This window comes from Barbus barbus, assembly GCF_936440315.1.
Source record: "Barbus barbus genome assembly, chromosome: 48".
NCBI classification, from domain to species: Eukaryota; Metazoa; Chordata; class Actinopteri; order Cypriniformes; family Cyprinidae; genus Barbus; species Barbus barbus.
Window position 1 is genome coordinate 5,835,070 of NC_136726.1, and position 12,912 is coordinate 5,847,981.

At 36.1% G+C, this 12,912-nt stretch overlaps 2 protein-coding genes across 2 annotated transcripts in view; one reads left to right on the forward strand and one right to left on the reverse strand.

The window, feature by feature from the left end:
- On the forward strand, positions 1-7,869 carry uevld (UEV and lactate/malate dehyrogenase domains). Its single transcript, XM_079412325.1, has 12 exons — positions 1-173; positions 306-390; positions 569-634; positions 751-914; positions 1,868-2,009; positions 2,095-2,183; positions 2,287-2,392; positions 3,489-3,659; positions 3,867-4,040; positions 5,113-5,200; positions 5,313-5,436; positions 7,091-7,869. The coding sequence occupies exons 1-12, from the start codon at positions 132-134 to the stop codon at positions 7,253-7,255; spliced, it is 1,416 nt and encodes a 471-aa protein (XP_079268451.1). The 5' UTR covers positions 1-131; the 3' UTR covers positions 7,256-7,869.
- Positions 7,732-12,912, reverse strand: part of LOC306866897 (uncharacterized protein) — a 21,433-nt gene continuing 16,252 nt past the window's right edge. Inside the window, exons 10-14 of the mRNA XM_079412322.1 lie at positions 12,758-12,852; positions 12,604-12,669; positions 11,806-11,905; positions 11,178-11,330; positions 7,732-9,986 (exon numbers count right to left, since the gene is read on the reverse strand). Coding sequence (XP_079268448.1) covers positions 8,836-9,986; positions 11,178-11,330; positions 11,806-11,905; positions 12,604-12,669; positions 12,758-12,852 — 1,565 coding nt within the window. The 3' untranslated portion in view covers positions 7,732-8,835. The remainder of the gene's footprint in view (positions 9,987-11,177; positions 11,331-11,805; positions 11,906-12,603; positions 12,670-12,757; positions 12,853-12,912) is intronic.

A 12,912-nucleotide genomic window follows, 5' to 3' on the forward strand; every position in this document is an offset into this window, starting at 1 on the left:
CTCTCGGCTTGCCGTACCGACCGCGCTCAGCTGGAAAGTGTTTGCGGAAGTTTGACTTCATTGCTCGGGCTGAGATTGAGCCGCACCTGCATTCTCGGTTTCAGCGAACTTGGTTTAATTAAAGAGAGATCATGGATTTAAACTCGGAATCTGTGAAGAAAGTTATCTCTAAGGTGAGTAACTCGTGCTCGCTCTCCTAATCTGAACTTTAATGCTGATGATAGACACTGGTTAAACCTGTTTGAGAAGTTGAGTCACTGTTCACTGCCCAGCCTTTACATATGGATTATTTGTTTTCTTACCAGTATAAATTTCGTGATGTTGCCATTGAAGAGCTACAGAAAGTGTCTCGCCTTCATCCTGATATGAAATTAATATCTGGGACATACAGTAAGTCATTCTGATGATGAAACTAATTAATCTGGTTTACCCAGAGAGAGTCCTTCCATTTTATATTAAAATACTGCATCAAATATATTAGCTTATGATTTTATATAATATAGATTATTGTATGCATCATTTGTGATCATTTAATTCTGTTTAGTCATTTTTGCAATGTATTTTACAGCATCTAGTGACAGTTTCCAGAAGGATCTGCTCAAACTGGTTGGTAACATCCCAGTCGGGTATCACGGTGAGACGCTATGCATGTCTGGTTTATTTGAACCATGCTAGAAATACAGTACCGTAGTTGGTAATTGCTCAGAAGAGCCTTGATTTCTATGTGTGTGTGTGGTAATGTATTCACAGGGCGTGCTTATAACCTGCCCATCCTGCTGTGGCTCTTGGATTCCTTTCCTTTCACGCCTCCCATCTGCTTCCTGAGACCCACGTCCAGCATGCTTATACGGGAGGGTAAACACGTCGACTCGAAGGGCAGAATACACCTGCCGGGCCTGCACAACTGGGACCATGTGAGACAACCTCAAGCCCTTCTTGATTGAAATGATTTACAGCATATGCAAAATAGTTTAGATTCAGTTAATTGATTATCTAATTCCAAAAATATTGTTTAATTAAATTGAATTTAAAAAAAGTAATACATTTATTGTGAATTTATTTAAATCATATTTTTATAGATATTTTTTATTTTATTTATAGATAAATATAAATTAACTTTTTTTATGCTCACCAAGACTGCATTTGTTTGATTAAAAATACAGTAAAAACAGCAATATTGTTAAATATTATTACAATAATAATGCAAAAACATTTTCTGTTTTAATATATTTTCAAATGTAATTTGTTTATGAACTGAATTTTTCAGAAATAATTCTAATATGATGATTTTCTGCTCAATTGTTATGTTACTTTTGGTACTTAATTATGATGAATAGTTCTTATTATTAAAATTATAACCAGTTTTTGCAGCTTAATATTTTTGTGGAAACCATATTTTTTGAAAACGGTGTTTATTCAAAATAGAAGTCTTTTGTAACATTATGATGTCACGTGATTAATATAATGTGAATACAATTATTAATTTCTTTAAATTTTTTTTATTCTTTTCCAAAAACTGAATGATTTCCACAAAAACAATTAAGTAGCAAAAACAGTTTTAAACTTTAAAAATAATATGAACCTTATAATAAGCAGCAAATCAGTATATTATTATGATTTCTGAAGGATCATGTGACACTGAAGACTGGAGTAATGATGCTGAAAATTCAGCTTTGATCACAGGAATAAATTACATAGAAAACAGTTACTTTAAATTATTATAATATTTAAGAATATTGCTGTATTTACTGCATTTTTGATCAAATAAATGCAGCCTTGTTGAGCAAAAATATGAATTATTGCACACTTGTGACTTGTTAGTGTATAAATAAAACAAATAATAGTAAAAAAAATGAATGTGTTGTAGCCAAAGTCATCTGTGAACGGGCTCCTGGCAGAGATGATCACTAAGTTTGAGGAGGAACCTCCACTGGGCACCAAATCTTCAGCACAGGGCAACGATCCCAACAATCTGCTGGCCTACGTGTCAAATCTCACCCTTAACGAAGGTTGGACATGAAAATATGCAGCTGCGCATGTAGAGGACTGCTTTAATGAATTCAGATCATAATTGATCTGCAATTGCTCTTATAGGTGGAAATCCGCTTGATCAGGAGGTTAAGGTCTCAGTGATTGGCGGAGGAGATTTGGCAATCGCTGCTGTGTTGAGTATTATGGCAAAAGTAACTACGTATATGCCTTTTGTTTGCTAGAAATAGCTTATGGCTATGAAATTGCTTTTTTTTTTTTTTTGGCCAAGCTGTAACGTCAAACTTTCCGTCATAGGCCTGTGTTGATAAACTGGTTTTGATTGACATGCCTGAGAGTTCAACCAAAAGTGGCACAATGGATTTGGAGATCTTCAGTTTACCAAAGGTCGAGGTCTCAAAAGGTGCATTTCTTTACCACTTTTAACACATTACCACACTTGCAAAATATCCTCAATTTTACTATGGAAAGTTTACTTCTGAATTATTAAATCTTAATCAAGGGTGAATCTCACAATATATGTCCACGTCTGGGTCATATTTCACCCCAAAATTAAAGGAAACAATACAGTGCATAAGAAGATTTTTATTTATTTATTTTTTGCATTATGATGATCATTTTCATGACACTTAGACATTTTCAAATTCCCATTAGTGTTATTTTAGTATTATTTATATACAGTTTTTTTAATACAGTTAATTAGCTTTTATTTGTATATTTTTACTTTTATTTTTTTTATTTTTTAGTAATTGCTTATTTATTTTTAAAAAATTTAGATTACAATAATATAAAATTATATTTAGATTTTGTTTTATTTTTATTTCAGTTTTAGTTTTTAATCTAATATTTCTATTTTATATGCATATACATATATATTAATTTTATTTAGTGGTAACTTCACTGTTTCTCATTAAAATATTACAGACAATATTTATTATTTTCTTAAAATTTTTAAGAATTTTTTTATATCAAAATTACATTAATATCCAAATTACACTCTAGAAATAATATATTAATTTTAGCACTCCATGATTTTAAGATTAATAGTAATGTATTAGATATATTATTATAGTTTGTTTATATTTAGAATTTCATTTTATTTTAAGTTTTTTTTTTAATTAAATTTAAAAGTTTAGGAATTTTGTGTTTTGTAATTTGTTATATTATAAAAAGAGGTAGTAAAAATGACAAAACAAATAAATAAATTCTAGGTTTTATGATTTATTTGTTAGATTTAGTACTTAAATTTAAAGGAAGTTAATAAATGTTGCCTTAACAGTCAGATGATTTTTTTGAGAATATATTTTTTATATATTTCAGCTAATTATTTTAAAGCAAAAAAGTCACATTTTAATAGTTTGTTTTTGTTAATGATAATAGCCTATATGATCCCAGATGAAGATACAGATGTCACCACAAAGTCTTTACATATATGCAGCTCATACTCAAGCTCTCACACACAGCAGCTGGTGACGGTGTGTTTCTTCTTCATGTCATAGACCTGTCGGCCTCGGCAGACTCTAAGGTGGTGGTGATCACAGCGAATGCCTGGAGTGATGAGCAGTCATATTTGAGTGTAGTTCAGACTAATGTGGACATGTACAGAGGCATCATCCCTCATCTCGCCCAGCTGAGCCCGAAAGCCGTGCTGCTCATCGCCTCTCAACCAGGTTCGCAAACACAAACTCATCATCTGCTCGCTCATCTTCTGCTTAAAGACGACAGGAATTCAGAATTGGCCCTATTTATTTCCTTTATTAATAGTTCTGTTCTTATAGTGAATGTTTCACAATTTAATAAGCAATCTAAAATCGAACAGACAGCAAAGTCTTGCTTTGTAGTCCATGTATGTGACCTCTTGACCTCTCTGTCCACAGTGGACATCATGACACATGTTGCCTGGAGACAGAGTCATCTTCTGCCCACTCAGGTTATCGGTGTGGGCTGTAATCTGGACTCGGAGAGACTGTCTCATATCATCAACATTTCACTGGTGGCGAATAGCACAGGCAAGCAGGCCTGGGTCATTGGAGAACTCTCTGAGAACAAGGGTGAGTCGATCACAAGCACATTCAAATATCTGAACAAACTCCGTTCCTGCTGGTCTTAAACTCTTAATTTGCCCTTCCTCAAATCAAAGTCTTAAAGTAGGAGCAGAAAGTCTTAAATCGATAAATTCTAGGCATTTAATGTGACATGCATGAATATCAGCGTGTAAACGTGTTTGACACAACATGAGGTCGTAGTTATTTTTTAACGTGCGAATATTTACATTTAGTCATTTAGCAGACGCTTGTATCCAAACGACTTACAAATGAGGACAATAGAAGCCATCAAAAGAGCAACAACATGCAAGCGCTATGAAGTCTCGGTTAGCCTAACGCAGTACACGTAGAAAGGTTGTTTTTTTTATCAAAGAAGAAAAGTACAATAGAGAAAAAAATAAAATAAATTTGGACGGAAATTTCAGACTCGGTGTGCAATGACCTTCATTCTAGATAAAAGTTGTTAAATTGCTAACAATTTGTATCATGGTCATATTGATAGTTTTCACATGACGTCACCCTTATGACGGGAAAAACGAAGCTTTGCTCCACTGACCGCCAGCTATTTTTACGCAGATTGCGTATCAAGTAATAATAGTAAAATGCAGATATTAAAAGGCGAGATTCAGTGGACACCTTATTGATGTATATTTTGTACAGGCAAGAGGATGAAGCTAGAACATAAACGCAATGTGCAAAGTTTCACATTAAATGGTTTCCAAGCATTAAACGGAAAACACTGAACCGTTTAACGGACTGCGTTCATGTTCCGGCCTCATCTGCGTGCCTGTGTAAACTATGCTTCATTAATGTGGTGATTACCGAATTTGATCTTTTAATATTACTGTTTTAAATATATTAAGGCACTTTAAGTGCTTTTACAATGTTTTGTCACACTGTTTATGATTGAGCGGGTGCTTAATATGGAGTACAAATGGACAAATACCTCAGAAATACCTTTGTTTTATTCTTTTGAGAGCTGATCTAAATATTTGCGGCTCAAGTGTGCATTCATGTTCTGAGGTCAGAGTCTGGGTTTAAACATGAAATGTGACGGCTCTCTCTGCTTGTGTACCAGTGGCATTGTGGGGTAATATGGAGCCGGGAACTGACCAGCTACAAGCGTTAAGTCCAGTGTCCAACTCCACCAAACCATTAATGGACAGGTATGGGTTTAAATGATCAGCATCCAGATATTTTTCATATTTCAAAGAATGAATTGTTAGTTTGAGATTTGTTACTGCATTATGAATTGTGAACTGTTTGATATGTTCTCAGGGCGTTAGAGATGCTCAAAGGCAGAGGTCAGAGGTCATGGTCAGTCGGGTTGTCCATTGCTGACATTATTCACAGCATTGTAACAGACAAAAAGAAGATACACTCTGTCACAACGCTGGCTGAGGTAAGTTTATAGAATATGTATTCAGTAAGTATGTGTGTTTAGAGGAGTGTTTCTCAGCCAGAGCAACGCAGGATGAATTCAAGTGATTTTCTATTCAAATATCACTTAAATTAAGTTATAAAATTAATTTTTATAAACAGACAACATCGCAACATGTAAATGTTGTTGTTGTTGCTTTATCACAGAACATAGTTCTTGAAATGTCTTGAAAGTAATTTAATATATTATGTTAATAATAAAAACTTAGACATTAAAATGTCCATTATTGCTGAAGTGAAAAATGAACGTATTAAAACGATGATCGAGAACAGTGGTTCCCAACCTTTTTTTCAGGGGACCCCCATAACATGTATAAGTTTTAAAATGATAAACCTTACATTTCAAACTTAAAACCATTTATAAGAAAAGAGATGAGCCAAAATGATGAATGATTATATTATTTAATCTAATTTTTAGAACATTAGGTCATTTTTATCAACCGGTTAAATTTACAAATGTGCATTAACAATTTGGTCTGACTTTTGCGTCGATTTGAACAATAACAGGAAACAGGCCAAAGTGGGCGAAGATAAAAATCTTTGTCATCATTTCTTTCTTATTAAAAAATAAGAACAAAGATACACATTATAAATACACATAATATACAAATAAAACAAACAGTGCTTTATTTTCAGGTACAATAGGTGTATTTAGCAGAGCATTCAAGAAACTGTATGAACAAGTATAAAAATAAAACACTATATAGACTGATTCATAAAGCAACTGTATTAAAAGTTTTTCAGTCAAGAATAGCGAGGGATTTTTCTCTTTGCGTTTTGTTAACGTTAAATGAATAGTTCCCCCAAAAATAGGTTGGGAACCACTGATCTAGAAGTTAGTTTACTGTAATATAAATGTACTGTATTTATTTATATATATATATATATATATCTTTTTTTTTTTGAATCTACAATTACTATAAAATGAATTCCATATGTTTAAAGTTATGCCAAATCTGAAGTTGTTATAACAAAAATTTTGTATCCTATAAAGTTGTATTTAGGCATTATACCAAAAATAACCACTGGGTGACACCCAAACTACATTGATTTATTTAATATGTATAGATTTCTGTCAAAATATTACTCGTCACAAAATAACCACCAAATATGGAACCTTGAGCCTCAGACATTTCCAATGATATTTTTATGATTATAGAAAGACTTGATTGTAAAATAGTAAACTTTGTAATATTACACTTGACTAGGGGGAGGAGCCTGTTATAATATTTATAGTATCATTTCTATTGTAACACAATGTTAGACTTTAAAACGGTTTTCAGAGGATGAATTTGGAGTGTTTAAGCTTTCAAATGATGATTAATAAAATATTTGATGGGTAAAAAAGAGCAGACAGTTGAGTTAAAGCATTAAAATGCAACTAACATTTGAAAAGATTTTGAAATTTTAGATTAAAATGTCTAGATTGACAATCAAATTTTATAAATGCAAACCCTTTAAATCAGTAATAGCATAGGAGCCACTGAAACAGACATGAACATATCAAAGAGGTTGTGAAAATAAAACACTTTTTGTAACTTAAACCATTTTGATTTTGAGATCATCTAAATGCAAGCCTCTGTTGTCTCCAACATGTGTGCATTTCCTTCTTTCAGGGTTGGGGTGGAATCGGTTCCAAAGTGTTCCTCAGCTTGCCTTGCGTCCTCGGGGAAAACGGCTCTACCCGATTACCAGGGGTGGCCATGGGTTCAGAGGATGAAATGAAGCTGAGGGAGAGTGTGGCGTGTCAGGTCAACCTCTTCATGCAGCTGAGATTGTAACTTGGGTACTAGATGAAACCGCATCTCCGCTACAAGCGGTGCATTTTCTCTGCAAGCTCTGTTACAGTCGCAGCTTTAAGACACACTATCAATTTCTCACGGAAGGTAAAGATGCACTTTAGTCCTTCCTGCAATACTTGCTTATCTTATATTCTCACAGCAGCCCCTGTGAAGTGACAGTCCTCCATCTGACAGCAATAGCACTGAAGACTTTCTCTTGGCTTCCTGTGAAGCATTATGCATATTATTATTGCACTTGTTTACAATACAATCTATGTATATGCAATCCTGTTTGTTATATGACTTATAAGTGGTTATCTGTGAGAATAATGCATCATTGGTGCCTTTATGAAGGTTAAATTATGGTAGAAAGGTAAAATGAATGGCTTCAAGTGATTGTTAAATGCTGTTACCAATCAGGTAGATCTGTGATGTAGGTTTGCTTTTAAATCAATTAAAGGGCATGGGTTACTGATGTGCTTTCATGCAAGTGAATTTATATTAATTTATAAAGAAATATACCTCTGAATGTGAAATTAGAATTGACAACAGCAATAATGTAAATATTAAAATAAACACTCCACTTTATGTATTGTCTCATTGTTGCAACAAGGAAATCAAAAAAAAAAAAAAAATATCAAATGAGCATGGAGTTCAAATAGTTCAAACATTAAACTAGGTTTCAACATACTGAACATCAAGACCATTTAACCTGAGAAGCATAATATAAATGCAATTAAATATAAGCTCTTAATACAAACAAAAAAAGTGCAAATCAAACCTGTTCTATTTACAATTACACAAAGCCATAAAATGACCTTGAATATACAGTTTCTTCATTTTAACATTCAGTGTGGTGGCTGTTATTCCCAGTATATAATTTTTGACCAAGCTGTGCTTCGTTATCTTCCACAAGATGGTGCGAGAGGGCAGTACACAGCACTAAGGTTTACAGTTAGAGGAATTTCTTTTTTGAGCAAATCTGAGACCACTGAAAGGGCATTTTTCAATGAAATCAGGGAACTTATGTCAGTGTGGAAAGATCCTTATTTACATTTCCACAACATCTTCATATTTAATGTGCATCGTTAGATGCATTTTCATAATAAAACCTAAAAGAAACTTAAAGAAAACAAAATTGCACCAACCAATAAAACAAAGAAATAACAACTGATCTAATTGCGTGGGACATAATATCTCCCAGAAAACACAAAATAATGGTGACTGGCACGTTTTCTGTGGTGACCAGTGGAAATATCAGTAACTCAAATACTAAACATAGTAAAGATATAATAACTGGTTGCTCCATTAGCTAAATGGTTATTCAGATAACTGCTACAACTATAGATGCTTCACCTTAGAAAAGGGGATTCCAGTACATAAAATTTGCATGGTACACTGATAAAACACACATTCTAGCATCCTGTTTAGATCTGTCATATATAACACGCATTGCAACATAGGAAATATTTGCAACACCTATAAGATTGAAAAATGTTCACTTGATATCATCGAAGCACAAAAGTCCAAACGACGGAAACATGCCTTCAGTTCACACTACTTAAATGTGACTCCAGCAACTAATGACTTGAAACATGCATTGGATAGAAGTCTGAATCAGAGTGTACAGGAGAGAGGTTTGTGGGTCGGGATTTTTTGGGCGGTAGTCTTGGGAGCTGTGACCGAGTCCTATCTTGTTCAGTCTGGTTTGGAACCACCTGATTGCATGAGACTGAAGATACGAGGTTGGGTTTATCTGCAAAGTCAGAAGGAGGTTGGGGAAAAATGCAGTCTGGACTCATCCAACTGTTTGCCTCCTCAATGCGTGGAGGGAGTGGTGAAGAGTCAGGCGTGTAGAAGAACATAGATGGGGGTGGTAGAGGAAGAGACATGGCATCTTCTGGGGGAAAGGGAAGGGTGGTGTTCATGAGACCCAAGTTTGGGTTTGGCGGCAATGTGGCCGCCATCTCCAGCAGCATCTCCACAGACAGATCCTCCTCTTCCGAGAGGTTGTCGTAATGCGAGGTGTTGGACGGTCTCCGGTCACCTGATGACGGCGGGACATACAGGTTGACCGGAAACTTGCTTAGCTGCCGATAGGATCTATACGAGGAAGGTGACGAAGATGGATCTTCTAAGATGAGATCCAAAGGTTGGGTAATTGGTGGTGGAGGTGGAGGAAGGCAGAATAGGACATCCTCTTCTGAAGGTGAAAGCTCGACCCCTTCTTCGGTACAGGGAAGAGGTGGAGGAGGTAATTCTTGGAAATTCAAAGAGTGGAGACTGGAAGAATCTGTTATGGGTGGCTGGTACGGAGGAGGCCAATCTTCAGACACCGCTGATAGGGGTCTACTAACACATTCATTCTTCAACGATAGAGTCTCTGCTGAAAACAGTGCAGATTCTGGGTGTAGTAGATGATCTGGTCTTTGCACAGGTGCACTGTCTTCATTCTTCACCGTGGTCCCTGGTTCTTCAGGTGTAGGTTGTGACAGTAAAGAGGTGGAAGTTGAGTGGGTGTGCTTTGAAAGAGGGGAAGATGAGGTAATGGTAGGGATGTGTTTTTCTTTGCTCTGCTTGTGGGTGGTGGTGTCTTCCGTCTGAAGCTTGGTTGAGGTTTGACTGTTGTATGCTGATGGTGGTAAGGGTACGCACTCAGTCTTGATTACTGGAAGCAGAATCATTGGACGCTCCTCGCCCAGGGGTATCTTTGGGAACTCATCTCTCTTGGCTACAAGTCAAACCCAGAAATGAGAGTTGTTATAACAGTCTAGAACTGCATAAATCCACAGTACACTCTTTAGAAGAAAGTTTCTTTCAAGGTTCAGCAAAGAACACTCTTTTAATCAAGGACCATTTTTGTTGTTGAGTTGGCCATATGGGTCTTAATGTTACATTATAGCAGGGGTCATCAACTCTGGACCTCAAGATCCACTTTCCTGCAGAGTTTAGCTCCAACCTGGATTAAACACACGTACCTGCAACTTTGTAATAATCAAGAAGACCTTGATTAGCTCATTTGTTAGTGTGTTATTAGGATTGGGGCTAAACTCTGCAGGAAAGTGGACCTCGGGACCAGAGTTGGTCCACACTTTGCAGACTCCATAATAAAGAATAAAGGCCTCCTGTAGTGAATCGATGCGTTATAAAATAAAAATAAAATAAAAATACTCATCTAAAACGATATAAACAGTTTCGAGTAACTTCTACTATCTGTCATACACGTGTTCATGAGAGACTGTCTTTTCGGCGGATGACGTAGGACGCCGGCGCAGTGCATGCACGTTTGAGTCTCGCAAAAACCAACATTTGTTTACAGGAGCAAAGGAAGCAGAGTTTCCTTACTTTACCAAAGGAAAACCAGTCTCCTTTTGGCTTATATTGAAATCCTCCGTCATTTTTCATTAATCTTTAATCGTCGTTTTGTGCTTCTAATTCGTGACCGGCGTTTTGTTTTGTTTTCTCTCCTCATTCGTCACTAATCATGCAACGCCGATGTCTTACGTCATCCGCCGCTTATGACAGTTAGATGAAGTGAGAGAGAGATGTAGATTACATTTGAAATATGGATATTTTTCTTACAAAAACGCATGGATTCGCAACAGGAGGCCTTTATTCATCCCCCGGGGCCTTGTGAGGCTTTTTTTTTTTATGGATTCGCACACTTTATTTTACGTGTTTTGGACTGTGTAACAAACACCCGCTTACTGCAATGATAGAGCTTAAAAGTGCCAGGACAATTTTTAATATAACTCCAATTGTATTTGTCCGAAAGAAGAAAGTCATATACACAGAGGATGGTTTGAGGGTGAGTAAATAACAGGGTAAATTTCATTTTTGGGTGAACTAACCCCTTTAATTATTCTCTCTGGTATTTGCTCAGAATGTTCTCATTTACAAGAAAACACATTCTGTATTTTACCTGGAGGAGGGAGGTCAAGCTTCATCCTGCGGAGTTCTGACATAGACGACTGTAGGTGCTCAATAACTGCATCATCGCTCATGCTGAAGGAAGAAACAATACGCTCCTGCAGGAACTCCCTCAGGTCCTCCAGACACATCTTCAGAAGATGCTCTGACAGGAAAAGAATTAGGCTTTAGACTTAATAAGCTTCTAATTAAACTCATCTACACTACCCAAACATGAATATTAAAGAACTTCTGGCTGATAGAAATCTAGGCAGCTGATTTACAACCACAACAGGTTTTGAGCGCTACGGCCCAGTTTAAACAGTTTTAACATTTTACCAGAAACTCCCCTTTAAAATGTATAACCATAGAAAATTACTTCCTAGTCAATTAGTTGACGCTTCTATCCCAAATGAATGGCAATACACTTAATCCAGTGAATGTATCTTGAATAACCCTAAGTTAAATTTCTTGCTCAAGGGTGAAATGGTGATAATTTATATATCACCCTATGTGGCATCTGCACCTACAAGCTTTCAGGAACCTGATCTTTAACCACTATATGGTTCTATGCTGTACCTACTGGACATGGTGACAGCTCATGTTGGTCTTCAGCGATCCAGAGTGGGATTCTTACTTACTTTTGTGCAATTTGAGGAGCGTATAGGCCATGGCGGTTAGAACTTTTTCTCCTTCTAATATGTAGATGTCCCAAAGGCGCAGGGTGAGTGTAAAGGGTGTCTATATAGTAGAAACACAACAGACTCAAATCATCAACCAGCTAAGCAGAGCTCCCATATGAATAAAACATTGACTCAGGATTCTCTAAAGGGTTCAGCCCAACCATATGAAACTTTTAGCAGATGATGTTTCCAGTCTTTTTCACATGAAAACTCACTGTATGCGAATAACGTAATTCTAAGTAGCAAAATTTGGACTCTATTTGGATTCGACTGGTGAAAAATTATGTTCTGTCGAGGCAAGGCCACTGATAGGGTGGTAAACAAAACCTTCTGTCCAAGGCTTGGACTGGATCAAAGCGAGGTGGTCCAGAAAGAGCACAATTTCATAATTTACCTACACCTAAAAGGTCCATATTTTAGAGTAGTAATAGGTGTCCTTACAGTACCACTATGAACATTTTAGGGGTAAATAAGCTACAAAGATGTCTCTTTAAGGGTACTTCTCCAGTGACAAGCTGCTTAATCCCTAAATATACAATATTTGCAATTTTTGGAGAGTACAAGGATCCAACATTGATTTGTTGAGGTTGCATTGTGGCACTTTTGTCAGGGACTGGAAAACCAGTTCGGACAGACCTGTCTCTTATATTCATACAGGACAAAGTGAATGTTTGTAACATTTTATATTTCATTATGATTTAATTGAGACCTTTTACTAGTGATATAAAAACAGTGAAAATGAAAATGATGCCTCACCCTGTCAATAAAACACTGAAGGAACCATTTGGTTGTGTAGATACCAGTGGACATCTGTTCCTTATCCTGAGTTGAAGAAAACATTGGAAAAACTGAGAAAGTGTTTATATTTTGTTAAAGTCAAACAACCTGAGGTTAAAATAAGAAATCTAACCAAGTGTTTCCTGAGTTTGGGAAGGAGTTTGGACAGTATTTGATCATGATGAACCTGAAAACGTAGGAGTTTGGGAAACCCTGGGATGAAGAATCCTTTAAGAATCCACAGAAGAAGACAGAGATGTATCACCAATTACAGAGTGTACTACAAAA

What these genes read in the sequence shown, in the direction of transcription:
- uevld (XM_079412325.1), top strand. Translation starts at nt 132, where the DNA reads ATGGATTTAAACTCGGAATCTGTGAAGAAAGTTATCTCTAAG. An exon ending in CATCCCAGTCGGGTATCACG is followed by an intron (nt 635 to 750) that starts GTGAGACGCTAT and finishes ATGTATTCACAG; the next exon opens with GGCGTGCTTATAACCTGCCC. An exon ending in AGAACTCTCTGAGAACAAGG is followed by an intron (nt 4,041 to 5,112) that starts GTGAGTCGATCA and finishes CTTGTGTACCAG; the next exon opens with TGGCATTGTGGGGTAATATG.